Here is a 21695-nt window from a genome sequence, read left to right as displayed (position 1 = left end):
CCAAAGGTATGAACTCCAATGTGTGAACTCCTTTAAAGGTGTGAATTAAGCACCTTGTTCACTTAGCAGGCTTAGTTCACACCAAGCACCTTGTTCCAAGTTCTGGCCTATAATGACTTTCATTAATCAATCTTCCCTTAAGTTCTTCCAAAGTCTTTCCCCACTGTTGTGATCAAGAGACCTCAATATTTTCAAGTAGTTCATGTTTCCTATTTCTATCTGTGTAGATCTTTGAAAAAGAGCAAGTACCCCGAATATTTTATGACATTTGTTTAAACTGGTAAAATCTGTGTGAAGATGAAAACAGTCTTTTCATCTTCCTCTGTGTGCTACAGGAATCTGATATAATAGACACTGCTCAAATCCAGTGCAGGAAACTGCTGACAACCTAACAGATGAGCAGGGATTTTTAAATTTTTTTTTTCCTGAGGCAACTGGGGAAAAGTGACTTACCCATGGTCACATAGCTAAGAAGTATTAAGTATCTGAGATCAGATTTGAACTCAGGTCCTCCTGACTTCAGGGCTGGTGCTCTATCCACTTTGCCACCAAGCTCCCCAAGCAGGGCTTCTTTAACTCTTGGCATAGGATATTGGACCACTTTGATTCTTTTGTTAAAAGTCTGATATATTACCCTAAAGTATCTTTACATTCTTTTTTGCTACCACAGATATAGATGAGTGATACATAGAGATTTTTGAACTCTGATGAAACTATTAACCAACAGGTTGTGGTGATGGTCTCTGGGATTAAACATCAGAGATAAAAAAGAATGGTAGATGAGACTTTGCAAAATAGTGCTTGACTATTTCCCTATGGTTTCCTAGACAAGATTGAGATTCCAAAGCATGGTAGGAAAAGAAAATCTCTTCCTTTTATCTTGACTAGTGGTCAAAGAGTAGAAGCAAAGTCATCTAGACAAGGGATCAATGCCTAAGCTAGTCTTCTTAATGAGATCCTGTTTGCTTAAGCTACATCTTAGAGAAAGAGAGAGAGATGAACCTGAGTGTCTTGTGTTCCTGAGTCACCTCAACTGAGAGAGCATATATCCTTTGGGAGATTTTGTTACAAATAGAACAGCTAGTTCTGCACAGAAATGACAAGAGCAGCTCATTTGGGGGGTTGGAACCATCTGGATTTTAAAGTTTGAAGGAGATGCCTGTAAGGAGTGCATTGAAGTATTTGGTTATATTTTTCTTTGATATTATGATTAAAAAACAACACAAAGTTATGCTTTGGTAAGTGATCTATGTTGAAATCATCTGGGAAAGAGCAAGAAGCAGAATAATATTTAAGATGGGCATTATAAGCTGTGATCTGATAGGACTCTCATACTATGGGTTGTTTATTTTTAATAAGACTTCTGATTTCATAAGTATAGGGAGCTCCCAGTAAGAAACTTCCTCCCAATATCTTCAACAAAGAGAAGGTCTAATTCAATTCCTGATCTGATCTGATCTGATCTGATCCTGAACTGATCAGTTCAGATCTCTGAGTAGTCATTTTGGGTAAGGGTCTTCTACATCCCTCACAAGGAAGTTTAAGTTTAGTTTCTGTTTAAAATCTGTTAAGATTCTGTTTATGTATTTATTCATTCAATAAACATTTGTTAAAATTCAGATTCTCATGGGAAAACTCTTCAAGCCATTATCTATACTTTATAATAATAATAGTAACAATAATAACCACTGACATTTATATAGCATTTTTTATACATAGTCTCTATGCTTCAGAACACTACTTTGAGGTAGCTAGTACAGATGTTATCTGTTTTTACTGACACAGTCACAACATTAGTAAGTGGCAGATACAGTATTGAGTTGACTTCAATTCCAGTACTCTAACTACTACCACCATCTTAGTAGACTTAACCTGAGAGTTGGAACTAAAAGTAGAGAGGTTTGATGATGAAGAGTAACTGATCTCCTTATAGTTATCCTTACAGTATTCTTTAGGATTGGCCTAATCCTGAATTAATTCATGTAGGCCTGCCTAATTTTCCAGATGTCTTCTTTTCTTTCTGAATATATCTGAACCAGAAATTCATTCATTTTGATTGGTAGAATGAAGATAAGGATTCTCCCAAGAACTCCCCCAGACTAAACAAATTTTAAAGCATCAGAACCCACAAAAAGACAGAGTGGAATAATTTTACAGTCAGAAGTGGCTGGAAAGGTTGGCAGGAGGGGGTCTATTGTATGGTTCATGTCTAGAACTCAATCAGAGCACTGGCCCCACCAACACAGCCTAGGCCCCAGGAAAACAAGAAGGGGTAGTGTGATCTCCAGATCTCTCAGCCCATAGAGGCCAAGGAAAACTCAGCAGGAAAGATTTGGCACATGAGTTTGAGGGAAGTCCCAGATAGAATCAGGCATTGGGAGACAGCAATGATAGCAGCAGTGATGGCACAGCCTTTGGAGATCTCAGCATACAAATAGAGGGACTGGAACAGCTGATCAGAGGAAGATTGTAGGGGTCTCTTTGCCAGCACTGAGGCAGGATTCTATTGCTTTGTCCACACTCAAGATCTGGGTTGCAGTGCTGCCTCACAGTACAGAGATCCCCTAAAAGGATCGCTGAAAACAGTTGCACAAAACTTCTAAGGTTGAGGCATTGCATATTCTACCTGGAAACAAAGCCCTACTTTAACAAAGATTTAAAAGCCAAGTAATAAGACTGGGAAAATGAATAAACCACAGAAAAAGATTCTGACCATAGAAAGTGACTATGTTGACAAGGAAGATCAAAATATACATTCAGAAGATGATAACAAAGTAAAACCTTCTGCATTCAAAACCTCCAAGAAAAATAAGAATTGGTCTAAGCCATGAAAGAGCTTAAAAGGGATTTTGAAAATCAAATAAAAGGAATAGAGAAAAAATTAGGGAAAACAAATGAGAGTTAAAGGAAATACAAAAAGCTAATGAGAAGAATGCCTTAGAAAGCAAAATTGGACAGATGGGAAAGGAGACTGAGGAAAATAATTCCTTAAAAATTAGAATTAGACAAATGAAAGCTAATGACTTTTTGAGAAATCAAGATACAAAAAAAAATTTTTTTAAAAAGGAAATAGAAAGCAATGTGAAATATTTCATTGGAGAAACACTGATCTGGGAAAATAGATGCAGGAGAGATAAATTAAAAATTATAGGTCTACCTGAAAGTCATGATCAGAAAACGAGCAGACATCATCTTTCAAGAAATTATCAAGAAAAATTGTCCTCATATTCTAGAACCAGAGGGTAAAAAAGAACTTGAAAGAATCTACCAATTACCTCTTGAAAGAGATCTCAAGATGAAAACTCCCAGGAATATTATAGAAAAATCCTGGAACTTCCAGGTTAAGGAGAAAATATTGCAAGCATCCAGAAATAGTTCAAATATAGTAGAGCCACAATCAGTATAACACAAGATTTATTAACTTCTACATTAAAGTATTGGAGGGCTTGGAATATATTCTGGAGATCAATGGAGTTATGATAACATGCAAGAATAACCTACCCAGCAAAACTGAGTATATTCCTTCAGGGGAAAATTCAATGAAATAGAGAACTTTTAAGTATTCAAAATGAAAAGACCTGAGTTGATTAGAAAATTTTATTTTCAAATACAGGACTCAGGAAAAGCATAAGGAGGTGATCAGGAAAGGGATTTAAGAAAGTTTATTTGTTTATATTCTTCCATGGAAAGAAGGCACTTATAACTCATAAGTATTTTCTCATTATTATAGTGTTATTCCCTGAATTATTATGCCCTGAATAAAATTATTATAGTCCTACTCCTTTTTTTCTTGCCATTCGGACTGGGGAATTGAGTCAGGAAAAAATCTCGAAGCTACAGCCATTTTACATTCCATTGTATCAAACTCCAGGTGCATTATCTCAATCCTTGCTAGTATAATTCCCCCTCTGAGTATTGTCCCTTACCTCAGTGTCTCCTGCCCTTGACCTTCTTATCTTGACTCTTATCCTGTCAGGACTAAGTTATGATCCTTTCCTGGAACTATGGCTTGTCTGCTCATCCAGTGTCCTTATCTCCCTTATTTGCCTTTGTTTCCTCTGTAAGATTGTAGCTATAAGTTCCCTGCCTTAGTTGCTTGCTGCTGAATGCTTTGGACAAGAGTCCCATAGAGATGGCTAGCCCAAAATTTGGCTAATCTAAAATTTTCCACAATTAAATTATTAAAAACTAATCTCTGTCTTGCCTTGGTTTCTCTAGCATTACAATAGCAGTTAGGAGCATATATAGAGTTAAATATGAAAGGATAATATCAAAAAAATAAAATAAAATCAAGGAAAAGAGAATAATTTAGGAGAAATATGGAGAAAGAAAGGGAGAGGTGGAAAGGTATAAATTATCTGCCATAAAAGAGGAAAGAAAAAGCTTTTACAATGGAGGGGGAAAAAGGAAAGGGGAAGAGAAGTGAGGGAACTTTACTCTCATTAGAATTGTCTCAAAGAGGAAATAACATACACACTCAATATGGATTTAGAAATATATCTTACCCTGCAGGAAAGTAGGAAGGGTAGGACATGAGAAAGGGGGGAGGGGAGAGTGATATAAGAAAAGGTATATAGAGGGAGGGACTGGTCAAAAGCAAAACACTTTTAAGGAGGGATAGGGTGAAAAGAAAGAAAGAATAGAATAAATAGGAGGGAAATACAGTTAGCAATAGTTAATTATGAAAATGATTTTGAATCAAGTTTTTCTGATGAAGGCCTGAATCAAATTTATAAAAAAAAAAATTGATTCCCTAATTGATAAATGATCAAAAGCTATGATCTATGTCCAGAAGGCAAATCATGCCTATCCTTTGACCTAAAAATACCACTACTAGGCATGAATCCCAAAATAAATTTTTAAAAAAGAAAAGAACTTATATGTATTTATGTGTATTTATATGTGTATTTGTTATGTGTATTTATATGTATATTTATAATACGTATATTTATAGGAGCCCTTTTCTCAAGACAAAGAATTGGAAATTGAGGGAATGTCTATCAACTGAGAAATGGCTGAATAAATTGTGGTATGTAAAGCAATATTATTGTTCTGCGAGAAATGATGAACAGTATACTATCAGAAAAACCTGGAAAGTCCTCCATGAGATCAAGCAAAGTGAAATGTATTGTGTACTGTGTGCAAAATTGTGGAATGATCAGCTATGAATGATTTTTTTATTCTGAACAATACAATGATCCACTCTAAAGGACTTATGAAGAAAAATTATATTCATACCTAGAGAAAGAACTATGTTTGAATACAGACTGAAGCATATGTTTTTTAAATTTTTTTTCTTGAGTTTTTTTTTCCCTTGGGGGGGCAGTTGATCTATATTTTCTGTTGCAACATGACTTTTATGGAAATGTTTTGCACAACTTAACATGGGCTATTTCATTGTGGAAGAAAAAGAATGGGGAAAATCTGGAACTCAAAATTTTAAAAACAAATGTAAAACGATTATTTTACATGTAACTGGGGAAAAGAAAAATGTTAAAACAGATTATCACCTTCACAGGACACTGTAAATTTTTACAGGTTCCCTTAGTTGGGGAGTATGTGGGGAGAGAATCAATAAATCTTTCTTTGTTTTCTTGGCTTAGAAATTCTGAATTAAGCCCGAGTTCACTTTGGAAATGTAAAAAGGTTTTTGTTGGGGTTTTTCCTTTTTCTTTTGTTTAGTTTTAGTCTTCTTCCATAATAGCTTCTTCCTAGAGTTCTAATTTTTTTTTTCCCTTTATATTTGCAAAATAGAAAGGATTTAGGGCTATTAAATTCCCAGTGTAAAATTTTAAAGATTTGAGAAATATGGAATATGTAGAGAAGGGGCACAGTTTTACAAAGCTACTCTTTGCTTCAGCTAAGTAAGTTTTATAATTATCCCACTTCCATTGTTCCCTTTATCTGAAATATGTTCCTTCATCCTTTCTGTCGAGATCCTATCTATCCTTTAAAACCTTAATTTCAATGCCATAGAACTTCCTCTTTCCATTCACATTATCCAAACATAATGACCTTTCTCCTCTAAACCTTCCCCTTCTCTGGTATCACATTGCACTTTGTATTTTAATTCTCTATAGAACTATTTATTATATGTGCTTATGTCTTATCCCCTACTAGATTAGAAAGTACATAAGGGTTTTGGGGGTGAACTCTGAAACTGTATCCCCTTTAATCTGTAAAAGAAGGGAGATTTGGAGTCTCAGGGCCCTCTTCTGGGAAAGCATATCTTCCTAGACAAGTTAAGTGGCTTCATTCAATTGGAGATCTTGGTCAAATCACCCTCCATTGATCTTTTAGGGTAGCTCAGATCCCCCTCCAGGAAATTCCCAAGTCTCTGAGAAAAGCCTTCAAAATGATTTTATTCAGTTTGAGATCTGGGCCTGATATTCCTATTGAGTGGCTTGAAACTCCAAAACAAGTATCTAGGCCTGGGGACATTGACTTTCTTTTTCAACTGAAGCCCAGACCACCAATAAAAAAGACAGTTTTGAACTCAAAATCTCTGCAAAAGTCTGAAGTAGGATTATGCTTTGCCAAGGGGCTTCTCTTCCTGCCAGGCCCACTATGAAGATACCCTCTTCTCAGTGATAACCTTTTGTTATTCCTCTGACAGGATCTTGCCACTGAGGAGTCTGTCTTCCTAGCAAAGCTGGCTTCTCAGTGCCAATAAAAATCCCTTTTGGCATTCAGACTTTTCGTGTTTGTGAATTCTTTCATGTTAGACCTCTGCGCCAACCAGAGGGGATTCTTACACCAATTCTATACCACTAGAACCACATCAAGGGCACTAATATTGTTTTACCCAAATTTTGTGTATCCTTTGGTACTAATTACAATTGAGTGATTGGATGAAAGAATACTAACTAATAATAAATACTAACAAGTTTCCAAAATAATTACTGGATTTAATTTAATTTAATGTAAATTACCATATTCGTTATCTTATCCTCAGATAAAAATGGTATACTTTGAAATTATATATACATTTTTTTGGTCCACACCTGTATAGGGTACTATATAGAGGAATATATATATATATATTCCCTCTTGTAAGCAGAGAAGCTCCTCCTCTGGAATTATAATTTTACTATTTCTTGACCAACAGGAGAAATACAGAGAGGCTTGGAGAGACTTACATCAACTGATGCTGAGTGAAACGAGCAGAACCAGAAGATCATTATACACTTCAACAATGATACTGTACGAGGATGTATGCTAATGGAAGTGGATTTCTTCAACATAGAGAAGAACTAATCCAATTCCAATTGATTAATGATGGACAGAACCAGCTACATCCAGAAAAGGAACACTGGGAAATGAATGTAAACTGTTATTTTTACCTTCTGAATCCAATTCTTCCTGTGCAACAAAAAATTCGGTTCTACACACATATATTGTATCTAAATTATACTGTAATATATTTAACATATATAAGACTGCTTGCCATCTGGGGGAGGGGGTTGGGGGAGGTAGGGAAAAAATCTGAATAGAAGTAAGTGCAAGGGATAATGTTGTAAAAAATTACCCATGCATAGGTACTGTCAAAAAATGTTATAATTATAAAATAAAATTAAAAATTAAAAAAAAAATACAAAAAAAAAAATTTTACTATTTCTAAGAGTTAATTAGAGGATGAATTAAGTCCATGATCAAACAGTTAGTATGTACAGAAGGCCGGTCTTAGTGTTTCTAAGAATTGCCCAGTTAACAGTGACATGCACTGCCTCTTATTAAAGTCTATGTATTTCTTCTTAAAATAGTTAAAAATTCTATTTTTTAAAACTCAGGTTATGCATTCTTGTTAAACTAATTAGAGAATGTGGTGAAATAAATATTCAGAGCAAACATTTTATACTAAAAGGACTAGAGAAAAATAAGGCTGTAAAGGCTGGTTGGAGTGAGATCCTGAATACCCTTAAGGTTTGTATCTTATTCTATGCATAACCAAGAGGAAGGAGGTGACATGAGATACAGCAAATGTATAAATAACAGATTTTAAAGGAGGAGAGAGAGGAAGCAAAAAGACTAATTAGAGTATTAGACTATTGTAAGAACTCATGAACTGAGGAATGGAGGAAGGCATAGTGTTATGAACAAAAAAAAAGGACAAATTTGAGATGTTTTTAAGGTTGAATCAATAAGACCTGGTAATAATTAGATGTGGGGGATGTAGAAGAGGGAATAGCCAAAGATAAGGTTTCAAACTTGAATGACTGGAAGTCTTGATAACATCCAAGTAAAGAGAAATGTTGGGAACAAGGTCATATAACATGAGTGTGTGTGTATAATTTATTATTAGAATCATATCTATACAAAGTTTCTTCGGTTATGATTCCTCCCCCCCACCTAAAATCTTCCTCTAATGACTCGTTGTACCATAGAGGTGATTGAGCTATCAAAGGCTCTACTTTGAGAGTACAAACTCTTGACAGGTCCTACAGACTAGAAAGCTTTTAGGAGATTGAGAATTGGAAAAGACCTCAGAAATCAATTTATCTAAATCTCTCTTATTACAGATTAAGAAACTGAAGCTGAAAGAGATTGGATTAACACAAACACACTGATAATAGATACTAGAATCAGAATTTGAACTTTGTTCTTCTGACTCTAGACCAAATAGTCTTTAATTTACCATACTGCCTTCCCAAAGAACAAAACGTTTGCCCATTTAGGGTCCATTTCTTGTACTCAGAGCAACAAATCTATCAACATAATATTATATTGTATAAATGTTTTGAGCAATAGGCTGCAGCTCTTTCTATATAGAGATTCTATGCCAAGAGATATTTTTAAAAGATTTTTGAAGTGGAATATAAATTTGACAGAGAAGGATCACAAATCACATAAAGAGACCCTAATCACTAACCATATTTGTGATGTAGCCTAGACAATGACTTGTCATTTATACTTGGATCTGAATTCTCATGTGTTTTTAGATTAGCAGAGTTGTACCTATCAATTATGGCACCTGGAGCAATTAATTGGGGGTAGGACACCTTGGAACACCACTCTGTGGGGGATATGGAGATCATAGGCCACCTAAGGACAGTGTGGGAGTTTGGGAAGATTTCCAAGATGAGGAAGGAGAAAAATAGAAAAGGAATGGCTCCATTCGAGTTTACTTGATGTAACTCAAGTTGGAGATAGATCATTCTTTCTTTATCTTCCAATTTTAATAAACTAATTACTCTTGCTCTTGATATGCTAAACTCTATTGCTTCTATACTGATGAAGAAGCAGTTCAAATGCTGCTAATGCCTTCTAATGTTGGCAAAACCCTAGATTAATTAGAGACCTAGTTATAATTTGGTAGATTAGAATCAGATTAGTAGTTATGTGAAGGTTCTATCTTTTCTAGTTTCCCTCTGGAACTATTAGACACTAAGTCTAGAATATCTCAGATCTGCTTATGGTTTAACATCTGAAATACATTAGCATTTAAAGGAATTGTGATTTTTGTCAATGGGTATTTTGTAGATGATTGAAATTCACATCTCTTCTTCAATTCAGAAAAGTCATCTTCAAAAGTTATCACTGAGAATTCTCTAATGATCTCTGCATTTAACTAGGCTAGATCCTTAACTATGCCCTGTATCTTTGGTACTCTTCTTCCTTTCCTTCCCCCTCTCCATTTCTCCTTCAGATACCCCTTCCACATCCTTAAGGTTCTTATCTTGTGGGTCATTTTTCCTAGGGTTTTTTTTTTTTGTTTGTTTGTTTGTTTGTTTTTAAACCAGTCACTGGGTTAGAAAAATACACCCAATACTTTGAAGGAGACAGGAAGTCTTGCTAGGGTATGAGCTGATAAGAGCTTAAGGTGCTAGAGGTTTTGGTTTTTTTTCTTCTATTTTTGTAATAAACTCTTAAGACTCAAAGGAATATATTCATAAGCAAGCTTTGATAAGTCCTGTTAAAGCTTACATGCCTATTGGCATAGCCTATGAAACCAGGATAATTTCTCTCCTCATCCCCATGAGAACTACAATATGATTTTAATAGAGGTTCCTAAAATTTTTAGTTGCATTGTGAAATAATGAAAAGGGCAGTAAGTTGGCACAATAGATAGAGTACTAAGAAGATGAGTTCAAATTTAGCCTCAGACACTAGCTGTATGATCCTGGGAAAGTCATTTAACCTTTTTGATCTCAGTTTCCTCACCTATAAAATGAGCCAGAGAAAGAATTTATAAACTGCTCCAATATCTTTGCCAGGAAAACCCCAAACAGGGTAAAGAAGAGTCAGAATCAGATACAACTGAAACAGTTGAACAATAACAAATATTGAAAATTATCTAGCCATAGGAAAGGAAGCTATTTAAGAATCCTAAACTTATTATGTGTTTTCCTTTATAAAAGGTCCCCAGACCCTATCTATATCTTTGGTACTCTTCTTCCTTTCCTTCTCTTCTCCCATTTCTCCTTCAGATACCCAACCTTTCACATCCTTAAGGTTCTTATCTTGTGGGTCATTTTTTCTAGGTCTTTTTTTTTTTTTTTTTAACCAGCCATTGGGTCAGAAAAATGCACCCAGTACTTTGAAGGAGACAGGAAATCTTGTTAGGGTATGAGCTGATAAGAGCTTTAAGGTGTTAGAGTTTTTGTTTTTTTTTTCTTCCCTTTTTGTGATCAACTCAGACTCAAAGGAATGTATTGAGAAGGGTAGGATTTAAAGGGTAAGATAAAGAGTGGGATGAGGGAAGGAAAGATAGTTACCAGTGCTCAGCCTTCTTTTAAGATTAATCTTGCTTGCTGTCCCACATATTTAAAAGACCATAAACATTTACAAATTATAAGTCATCATTTTAATATATTTCAATATATCTATTGCTTTCACTAGTCATTTAGTAAGTATCTACTATGTGCTTGGCACAGCATGTATACAAAATATGAAAATTCCTACTCTTAAGGAGCTTATATTTATTTTTTCTCAATAGTATTTTATTTTTCCAATTACATGTAAACATCATTTTTAACATTCATTTTTGTAATTTTTTGATTTCCAAGTTTTTTCTCCTTTCATCCCTTTCCTTCCCTCTCCTCAAGAGAGGAAGCAATCTGATATGAATTATAATTCTTACAATCATTTAAAAAATATTTCTAGAATACTCATGTTGTGAAAGAAAAATCAGAATAAGAAGGGAAAATCATGAAAAAGAAAAAGAAAAATAAGAAGAAAATGGTATGTTTCAATATGTATTGTCTCCATAATTCTCTCTCTGGATATGGATGACATTTTCTATCCCAAATCTATTAGAATTGTCTTGGATTGTATTATTGAGAAGATCACCACATAATCTTGCTATTACTGTGTACAACGTTCTCCTGATTCTGCTTACTTCACTCAGCATCAGTTCATGTAAGTCTTTCCAGACTTTTCCAAAATCAATCTGTTCTTTTATTTCTTATAGAATAATAATATTCCATTACATATTCAGACATTCCCCAATTGATGGACATCCTTTTTCCAATTCCTTGCTACCACAAAAAATAGCTCTGTAATGCTTAGTTTCTCTCAGATTCATGTTCTTCATCTATAAAATGAATATAATAATCATTGCATAAAAAACCATATGAGAACACTGGGAAGTGAATGTAAATTGTTAGCACTACTGTCTATCTACCCAGGTTACTTATACCTTCGGAATCTAACACTTAAAGTGCAACAAGAAAATGGTATTTACACACATATACCGTGTTTCCCCGATAATAAGACCTATCCTGAAAATAAGACACCCACATACTCTTTAATATTCCGCTAAAATAAGCCCTCCCCCGAAAATAAGCCCTATCGAACTTACTATGAAAACGGTCATCATGGTGATCCCCTGCGCTATATGCTGCATAGCGGTACCTTCAGTAAGCAGCGCCGCCCTCCCCTCCCGGGTGAAACGCACGTCGCGCTCCGAGCTGCATCCAATCAGAGCTGCAGCAGTGAGCGCGTCATCCTCTTCTTCCCTGGTGATTTGCTTGCTGGCGCTACTGAGAGCAGCGCCGCGGAGTAGAGCTGAGACAGGACCATCTAAAAACTCGGTAAGTTCAGTAAGCGATGGAGAATAAAATAAGCACTCAGGGGGCATGATGGAGGCTAAAAGGGGCATGATGGAGGCTAAAATGGGCATGATGGAGGATAAAAGGGGCATGATGGAGGATAAAATAAGCCCTCCCCTGAAAATAAGCCCTCTGGTGTTTTTTAGTCCCAAAAAAATAATAAGACAGTGTCTTATTATCGGGGAAACACGGTATTGTATCTGGGTTATATTGTAACATATGTAAAACGTATAGGATTGCCTGTCATGGGGGGGAGGGTGTGGAGGGAGGGGGGGATAATTTGGAAAAATGAATACAAGGGATAATATTATAAAAAAATTACTCATGCATATATACTGTGGGAAAAAAATTCTAAATTAAAAAAAAACATATGAACAAAACATTATGTAAATGTGAATTATTATCATATTCTAAGTCATTAAACCTATGAGAAGAGGAGACTAATTTGTGTTGATGTAAATAAGGAAGTTGCCTGAGAGTAACTAACTTGTTTTGGGGAATATGATTAATCTTTGTTTTGAATATTTTGAATTTGAAGTGACAGCAGAGTATTCAAGTGGAAATATTCTGTAGACATTAGACATTTTAAAGAAATCTTTCTTTTTTTTTTTTTTAACGAGCAAGCATTCATTTTTCCTCCATTCTTTCCACTTCCCTTCCCAACTGAAAAATAAGAAAAACAAAGCTCTTTTAGCAAATCAAAAGGCAAATAAAACAAACAATCTACACTGACCATATCAAAAAACCATATATATGATTCTTCATCTTGAATCCATCACTTCTCTGTCTGTAGGTGAGCAGTAGTATCAATGCTCCAGAATCATAGTGTTCATTTCATTGGTGAGAGTTCTTAAGCCTTTCAAAAATTGTTCTAGAACACTGATGGTAAATTCTTTAACTTGAAAAGACTAAAAAGCTGGAACTAAAATTCAGGAAGTATTGCTACATAATTTTTTGTTTGCAGATGATTGTGCACTCAAAGTAGCTGTTGAAGCCAAGATTCAACAAAGTATGGATCAGTTCTCTGCTGCTTGTGCTAATTTTGGCCTAACAATGAACACCAAGAAAGCATAGGTACTCTATCAGCCAGCACCACACCATCCATATGTGGAAGCAACAGTTACTACAAATGGTGAAGTTTTGAATACTGTTAATAAGTTCATTTACCTTGATAGTATACTTTCCAAGGATGTCCACAGTGTTCTAAAACATTAGACCATTAGAGATTAAAGATTGGAGAGCAGGTGATTTGATAGATTCACTATATAAAACCACTTCAAGTTTCAGGTCTTTGAGAGTTTTTTAAAGAAAGAAAAGTTAAAGGTTGAAGACTGAGTCTCGAGAAATATATATATTGATATTATATTAATATATGTTGATGATTGATATTGATTAATCGATATTATTTATATTATATTTATATTAATATCTGATGTTATTTAAGCAAAACTTTGCCTAAATAAATAATAATAAAGAAAATAACAAACTGGAAGAGAAGCAGGCTGCTATGCTATTAAAAAAATAATATGAAGATAAATAATATTAATAGTTGGTATTTTTATAATACTTTTATACTTTACAAAGTATTTTGCATACATTATCTCTTTTGATTCCCCACAAAAATACTGTGAAGTAAATGATACTGGTACCCCCATCTTATAAACAAGGAAATTGAGGCACACAAGAGCTATATGACTTCTCCAGTCTCTCAAGTGACCCAAACTTGGATCTTCCAAACTCCAGAGCTAGGCCTCCAACCATTAGGAGGAGGAGGAGAACAAAGAGGGGGAGGATGGGGAGGAGGAGGGGAGAGGGAAAAGAGGAGGGGAAGGGGAAAGAGGAGGAGGGGGAGGAAGTGAAAAAATGATATTGTGGCGCAGGGCAGGGAGTTGTGGGAACCCCCTTCTGGCGGTGCAGGTCCTTTTTACAAACCCGAAAAGCTAAACTGGCAAAGAAGTTTATTATTAGAACTGAGAGGTCAGCTTTTGCAGTCTGACTTTCTTAGTGGCAGAGAAGTAAAAATTTAGCAGAGGAGTCCTGGCAGAGAGAGAGAGTTTCTAGCAGAGAAAGTGAATAAGGTCTTCTTAGGGAAATAGGAGAGAAAGATAAAGAGGGAGTAACCGTGAAAGAAAATGTCTTCCAGCGGGCAGAGTCCCTCGAAGGTAGCTATGCTAAGGGAGGTCCCTTGGCCTGGCATGATTTCCTGTTTTGAGATCTTCGACCAGGAGTTGGGTTGAAGTAAACTTGTTATATAGGCAGTTCTTGGGGGGGAGGGAAGGGCTGGGAGCAGTTTAAGTTTAAATCAAAATAGAAAATCTTGGAATTGAATGAGAAGTCCTAGACTAATTTTCAACTCAAGTGCGATAATCAGTAGTGAGTATTATCGGGATCCCCCCTTCAGTTTCAGGGTTCTCAAGTCAATATAAGAGGGAGAGGGAGATGAGAAAGGAGATGAGAACGAGATGAGACAGGAAGAATAGAGAGGAACAAAGGTGGAGGGAGAAAAAGCGAGGGAAAAATAACGAGAGAGGCAGACAGAGAATATGGGCTTTGTCCTGGCTGACATCATAGGCTCCATATATTTGCCAAGGTTTCCGAGATAATTTTGCCAGAGGAACCATAGCATCCAAAGTTTTCCAACAACACCAAGTAGTCATCCCATGGGTGGCAATGGGAGAGGCAGACTATGTGGAGTTCTGGCTGAGAGCTATTTAAAGGGAGGAAATTGAAAGGAAAAGACTTAGAAGAGTGGTTACATTTACAACAAATAATCCCGACTGCTGTTGCTGGAGCATCCATGGGTGAGAGTTATTGTTATTGGTCTGGGAAGTCCCAGGGAGAGAGAGGGAAGGAGTGTGTGTGTGTGTGTGTGTGTGTGTGTGTGTGTGTGTGTGTGTGTGTGCTTCAAGCCTTGCAGAAGTGAAAATTCGGAGGGTTTTCTGGATTTAGGTTTCCGTGCAAGAGGAAGGTGACAGGCAGACCAGAGCCAACTTGGTAGCTAGCCGCAGCTGGTTCCTCCCCCTGGGTGATTTCAGTGAAGGTGAAAATGCGGAAGTTTCCACCCAGAATTGACAAATGAGGCTCACTTCTCCCTCAGTATGCCTGGCTGCCACTTCTGTCTTGCTCATCTCCCCCTTCTACCCACCCCGGGACCCTAGGAGCAACGCAGGAGAGAAAGCCAGGAATGGCCACGCTGCCCACCGCCGAGCGTAGGGCATTCGCCCTCAAGATCAACAGGTAAGGCGAGCCCCGCAGACTCCCAGACAAACTTCTTCTGGGCTGATGGCGGGGGAAAGCATGAGCGCTGATCCCCGAGCAACTAAGTCCTAAGGCCGTAGAGATAAGTGCAAAGACCGAGTCAAGAGCAAGGACTGACTTTTGCAAACCCGGATGACTGAGCTCACCTGTCATGTATGTGCGCGAGGACATGTGCGAGTGTGAATGTGTGTGTTGTGTATTCATTAAAGGAATCCCCTGCTGGGATTAATTTTAAAGCTGTGATTTAAATTTCTTCTCCTGGACTATACTTACCTCTTGCTAGCTACTGTTGCTGTGATACATTTCCCTCCGCGGCGGCTATAAATCTAAAAATCTTCATACCGGATCCCGATTCCCTCTAACCTAGTTCAGTTCTCAGCCTTTCCTCCCCCTACGCTGTCCCTCAGTTCCTTCCTTCCTCTTACCCCTGTCCTGTCCTGCCCCCTCCTGGCAGAATCATGCCCGGCTTAATAGAGAAGGCACATACTTCACGCAGTTTTGAGTTTGGTTGGTATTTAGGGCAGTGACAGCCGGGCCCTGGATTTGTTGTTTAAAAGGCTCTCTGGGTCTGAGGTCTTTAGAAACTTCTGTTTTAGAGATGGGGGGAGGGGAGAGGAGAAAAAGGGGAAGACAGAGAGATATGGAGGGAGAAACATTTCAAGTAGAAGAGGTGGGAGGATTGGGGGTGATTGCATATCCCTTCTGATTTTACTATTAAAAAAAAATAACTTGATTCCTGCTGCCACTGATGTTTTTATACCTTCTTCAAGGAAAGCTATGAAGTGGAAAAAAAGTCATTTTTAAAAATGTACATTTAATAAACAAAAAGGGTTGGCGAGTATCTAAGGGCATTCTTTTTTAACATTTGTGTAGCCTGAGCAATGAAGTATAGGTGAAATATGGTTCCTATCCCTAGGGTTTATAACCCTTTTTTTTTTTTAACCTCTGATTTCGTAGATAAGGGGCACTTCTGGGCTGGAAACTACATCTAACTACATGACAAGACAACTAATCTAATTTATATGTTTTTAAAAATATTTTAAATAATTTTATATTCTTAATGATCTACTTAAGACATTTGAACCATGATGTGACTTTTTTTTATCTGTCACTCAGTGACAGAGGCAGTATATGGAACTAGGTCTTCCTGATCCTAAAGCCAGTGAGTTTCTGTCTATTAAACTACAACTGCCTTGCTACAATACAAATAGAGACCGAATTTAAGCACATTTCCTGAAAATTTTCTTCCACTGAAAACAGCTGAATATGGGGGGGCAGTTTGAGGGGATCTGTACTTGTGTCTCATCTTGCCAGTGATAAATCAAAACATTGATGTTTTCCTCCAGTTTTATCAAAATCCAAAACTATTCTTGATAAATAAATTTATTATCTTATTCCTTTCTTCCAAGGGCAAAACATGTCCTCAAAATGCCCTTCCAGCTTTAAAACTATGACTCTATGCATTTTAAAAATTTAGCTGAATGTATAAAAAAGTAATTAGAGAGATAACAAATACTTCCCCACCTCCATCCTATCTCTCTTTGTACTGAAGACAATACCATTTGGCCAGAAAGGCAAGTTTTGTTTTTTGGGTTTTTTTTTTTAACTTTTGCTTAGAAGAACTGAGTTTGCCTAGAGCTTCAAGAGTTCATAATCAGCTTTGTGGCTAACTTAGTTACTTGCTATGAAGGTTTGAACAAGTCATTTCATACATGCAGTATCATTACTACAAATTAGGAATTTGATTATTAACAGACTAAAATGCCATTTGAGACTATAATTAATGTCAAATAGGTGCTCAAAGCATAAAATACATCAATTATATCTTCAATTATATATCTCCTGGGTGTGTGGAATCTTTTCCTTAATAATGGCCTTTGTTAGAGCAAAGAATCACTGTAGATTAGATGAATTGCAATGGGCAATGGATGATACTGCCTTTCATTCTTGTGAATTTTAAAGGCACCAAAAGATGGTGGCATTGGAGATTTAAGGGGAATTTAAAGCTTGTATGAGAAATGGAGAACTAATGTAATCTTGAGGTCCCAGATTGCTAACTGGTGAGAAGTCAAAGCTGAGGGCAGTCTTAGTAATAAGGCCTTGAAAATAAGGCAGAGTTTTCAGGTAGTCATTTATCCTTGCTGTGCCTCAATTTCCTCATTTTGTCAAAAGAGAGTATATTAGGATTAGATTCCCTGGATTCTAAGTCCCTTTCAGCTCTAAATATATGACTGTGAATGGCTGTGACATTTTCCTCTTATATTAAATTTATACAAAGTTTGGACAAACATTAACAAATTGATCTCATCATTCTATTCCTTTAAGTAACAATGCTTTCAAGTCTCTTCTGTCTCATTCACAAAAAGACTGAAAAGTTCAAAATATTTAGGGTTGAACATTATATGTTATTAAACTATTATACTGTGACACTAGTATTAAAATAATATATTAGCATATATATGTATTAGATACATAATATGTGATCATCAATCATTGCTTGGATATTAGATAAACCTTATATTTTGATTTGAGGGAGAAGCTATTTAATCAGTGTTGATTATTCTGTTTTAATAAATGTTTGCAATGAAATCTGTCAGTATAGCCATCTACTGATATCTCCTTAATCTGTTCCATGTTTGTGGATAGCCAAGATATTACTAGTGGCCTTCAGTTTCTACCTGTGTGATACTGAAGTCTCTCATTGTTCTAATCCATTCATTAAATTGCTGGGAAACTACACATTTGCATTAGTAAAAATAATTTCTTCCTCATTCTGATAAAATCTGTATAATTTACTTTACAAATAAAAGCCATGTTTAGACAGAAATTTATCTAAAATAAAAACTGTGTTTTAATGGGCTTTTAGTGAACAAACTGAAATCTGTATAAATCTGTATAAATCACCAGGCTATCAAAAAAAAAAATGTATCATATAGTCTTGATTGATTGTTTTTTGTATTGAAATTAGTATCCTGTTTAAACAAATTAAGGAGATAGTAAGAAGCTGTATAATCCAGTGAACAAAGAGCAGTACTTGGAAAATTAAGAAGACCTAGATTTGAATATTTGAATACTGATAATCTCTGACATGTCCTAGGTATGTTTCTATAGGCAAGACACATTATCTCTCAGTTCCCACTCCAATACCTCACAGCTGTTTGATGCTATATGTTGCAGTTTTTAATGAGTGGAAGTTATCTCCACATTAGAAGTACCATGAATCTGTCACAAATCCCACACAGCCCAAGAAAAAAAAGAAAAAAAAAATAACACCTTAAGTGTTTGAACACAATGAGAATGTTTTTCTTTTATAGCAATTTCTTGGTTTAAATTTAAGTTACAAAAGACAAAAACTGTTGAAATAAGTTCATTAGTACTTTTACCGGGGTTTTCCCTTGCTCTTTCCTTCACCTGTCAAATTAAAGATTACTACAAAACGTAGTGATGGAAGCTGCAAGCTAATTCAGTCATCAAGGACTGAGTCTGGAGTCAAGAAGACCTGAATACAAATGTGGCTCCAGATACTATGATTCTGGAAAAGAAAATGGCAAATCACTCTAGTAACTTTGCCAAGAAAGACCCTAATGGGGTCACAAAGAGTCAGATATGACTGAAAAATGAATGTAGTGCTTATTGTGTGTTAGTTACAGCTCTTAAGTACCTTACAATTATTATCTTATTTGATTCTTTTTTTTCCCTCTTTTTTGGCACGATGATTGGAGTTAAGTGATTTGCCCAGTGTCACATAGCTAATAAGTTTTAAATATCTGAGGTGGATTTGAAGTGATTTCAGGGCCAGTGCTCTATCCACTGGGTCATCTAACTTCCCCCATCTCATTTAAGGTGGACAACATCCCAGGAAATAGTTGCTATTATTATCCCCATTTTACACATGAGGAATCAGAAGCAGACAAAGATTAAGTGACTTGCCTAGGATCACATAGCTAAATAAGTATGTGAGGTTGAATTTAAACTCCCGTCTTCCTGACTCTATCCATTGTGCTATCTAGTTGTCGATATAGGAACAATCCCTGCTCTCATGTTCTTTTAGAAGAAGGATTTCTAATATGCTTCATTTGATTAAAGAGAAATACATGCATACACATGAGACTTTTATCAATTTTGGGAGCTATATATATTATAATGTGTACCTTAGGAGATAACTTCTTAGGGAATTGTCTGAGGCACATGCTTAGAAGCATGCCCTATTTTTTCCCCCCCCTGAGGCTGGGGTTAAGTGATTTGCCCAGGGTCACACTGCTAGGAAGTGTTAAGTGTCTGAGACCAGATTTGAACTTGGGTCCTCCTGAATTCAAGGCTGGTGCTCTATCCACTGCGCCACCTAGCTGCCCTGCAAGCCCTATTTTTGATCCCTGCCAAGCACTCTGTCCTTGACCCCAGTCAGAATAATCAAATCTTAGCTCTGAAGCTAAATTCTATTTAATACAACCTCCTTATTTTAATATGAGAAAACCAAATCTTACTTAACCAAAGCTAAATGACTTGTCCATGATCACACAGCTAGTAAGTCAGACATAAGTTTTCAGTTCACATCTTTGACTCCAGGACTTAGGTTCTTTATATTGTACTTGACTACTTATGTTTTGTCCTGATAACAAAAAAAATATTGAATTTCTGATATCTTAAATTTGCTGCTAGAAAAGTCTTTAGAGGTTATTTAAGGGATACTCTTTAATTTTGCAGATAAGAAAACTGAGAAATTACCCAATGCTTAGGTGCCAGTGCCAGAATTTGTACCCAAATCCTCCAAATTCGATTATAACATATTTTCTACTCCACAGCTTGAGATGAAAAATATAGTAGATTTAGAGAAATACATTACTCATGATGCATAATTCACTTCCCATAAGGAGGAAGAAAAAGCAGATTTTCCAAAATTGGAAGAATTTTCTGCTTTGCTTCTTATGAATAGAATGGTTCCCCACAAACATATTCTTAGAATAGTCTAGCTTAGTATGCTGATAAGCCTTATCAGGAGCTAGGAGGGAGACAAGCCATGTATATTTAATGGTTTTTTTTCATGGTAAATTTTAGTGGAGCAAGTGACTCCTAAACTGTAACTCAAAAACAGAAGGATTTCAAAAGACAGAGATAAGAAAAGGAATATTTTACATTTGTAACACATCAACTACACAAATGTACAGATAATAGGACAAAAATCAGAAAACAGTTACTGGACTGGAAAATGAAGTACATGGGTACATGAAGAGAACTAATATGAAATAAAAAGGAACCAAATGATAGATAAGTAACAGACTAAGGAGTTCATATTTTAGAAAATAGAGAGCCACTAAATGTTTTTGAACAAGAGAATGATATGATGAGGCTTGTGCATTAAGAAGATTATGTTAGTAACTGTAAAGGGTGGATTGGAGATAGGATAAGATTGTAAGGGTAAGATGAATTCAGAGATCTTTACAATAATCTAGTTAGGAGGTAATGAGGATCTTAGCTAGTTGATAGAGATATCAATGTGAAGAAGGGAAAAGATGGTACGGATGCAGGCAGAGTAGAATTCAATAGAACCTAATTGGATGTGGGACACGAAGAGGAAAGTTTAAAAAATAACTCAGGTTTTTGAGCTTTGAGTAAATAAGAACAATTAACATAAATAAGGAAGTTGGGAAGAACTTTTTGAGACTTTTTTTGTTGTTTTTTGTTGAGAAAATGAGATCACTTTTGGAGATATTGAGTCTGAATTGTAAATTGGTGATCCCAATGAAGATCTGAAGACATGTCTCAAGTCTGGTAGGCCAAAGTATGCCAGTTCATTTAGAGCAAACATGGAATACACGAATAAGTTATCCTCTTTGGGAAAAAGAGAGGGAAGAATCTAAATTGGAATTCAAGCAAGTGTAAAGGAGAAGTCCAAATTGAGTTGCTAGGAATTCTAAGGAGAAGAAAGTGGATGCTCTCAAGGAGTTCATATTTTAATGGTCAATTAATGTCACTTGCTGTACAAAGGCCAAAACATGACATAACTGAGAAAAATTCTTTGGCAATTAATGTTCGTGGTGGCCCTAAAGAAGAACTTTTAGGATAGTGCTGAAGACCAAAAAAAAGAAATGGAGTCAGCAAGTAGAAACTACTCATTTAAGAAGTTTACTAGTAAAGAAATATAGAATGATTACATAAAAAGGTAAAAGAAATTGTAGAATTATAATTCTAGAGCTGGAAAGGATTGTAGAGGCCAACCAACTAGTTCAACTTTTATTTGACAAATGGAGAATCTGAAGCCAAGGTCACATAGAAATAACAGAGGTGACATTTGTATTGATGTGACTATAATCTGTGCTCATTAGACTATATCATTATCTGAGAATGTAGGCAAAGGGGAAGTATCTGTTAGAAAGGGAACACTAGAGA

At 36.0% G+C, this 21695-nt stretch overlaps 1 protein-coding gene across 1 annotated transcript in view; it reads left to right on the top strand.

Annotated features, from left to right (window-relative positions):
- Positions 1-15072: 15072 nt before the first annotated feature.
- DOCK8 (dedicator of cytokinesis 8) overlaps positions 15073-21695 on the top strand; it is a 324685-nt gene continuing 318062 nt past the window's right edge. The window contains 1 exon segment of the mRNA XM_074280659.1: positions 15073-15287. Coding sequence (XP_074136760.1) covers positions 15235-15287 — 53 coding nt within the window. The 5' untranslated portion in view covers positions 15073-15234.

The sequence above is a fragment of the Sminthopsis crassicaudata genome, chromosome 1 (genome assembly GCF_048593235.1).
Source record: "Sminthopsis crassicaudata isolate SCR6 chromosome 1, ASM4859323v1, whole genome shotgun sequence".
In the NCBI taxonomy this organism is placed as follows: domain Eukaryota; kingdom Metazoa; phylum Chordata; class Mammalia; order Dasyuromorphia; family Dasyuridae; genus Sminthopsis; species Sminthopsis crassicaudata.
The sequence above is the reverse complement of the archived record's forward strand: the minus strand, read 5'-3'. Positions and strand labels throughout refer to the sequence as shown.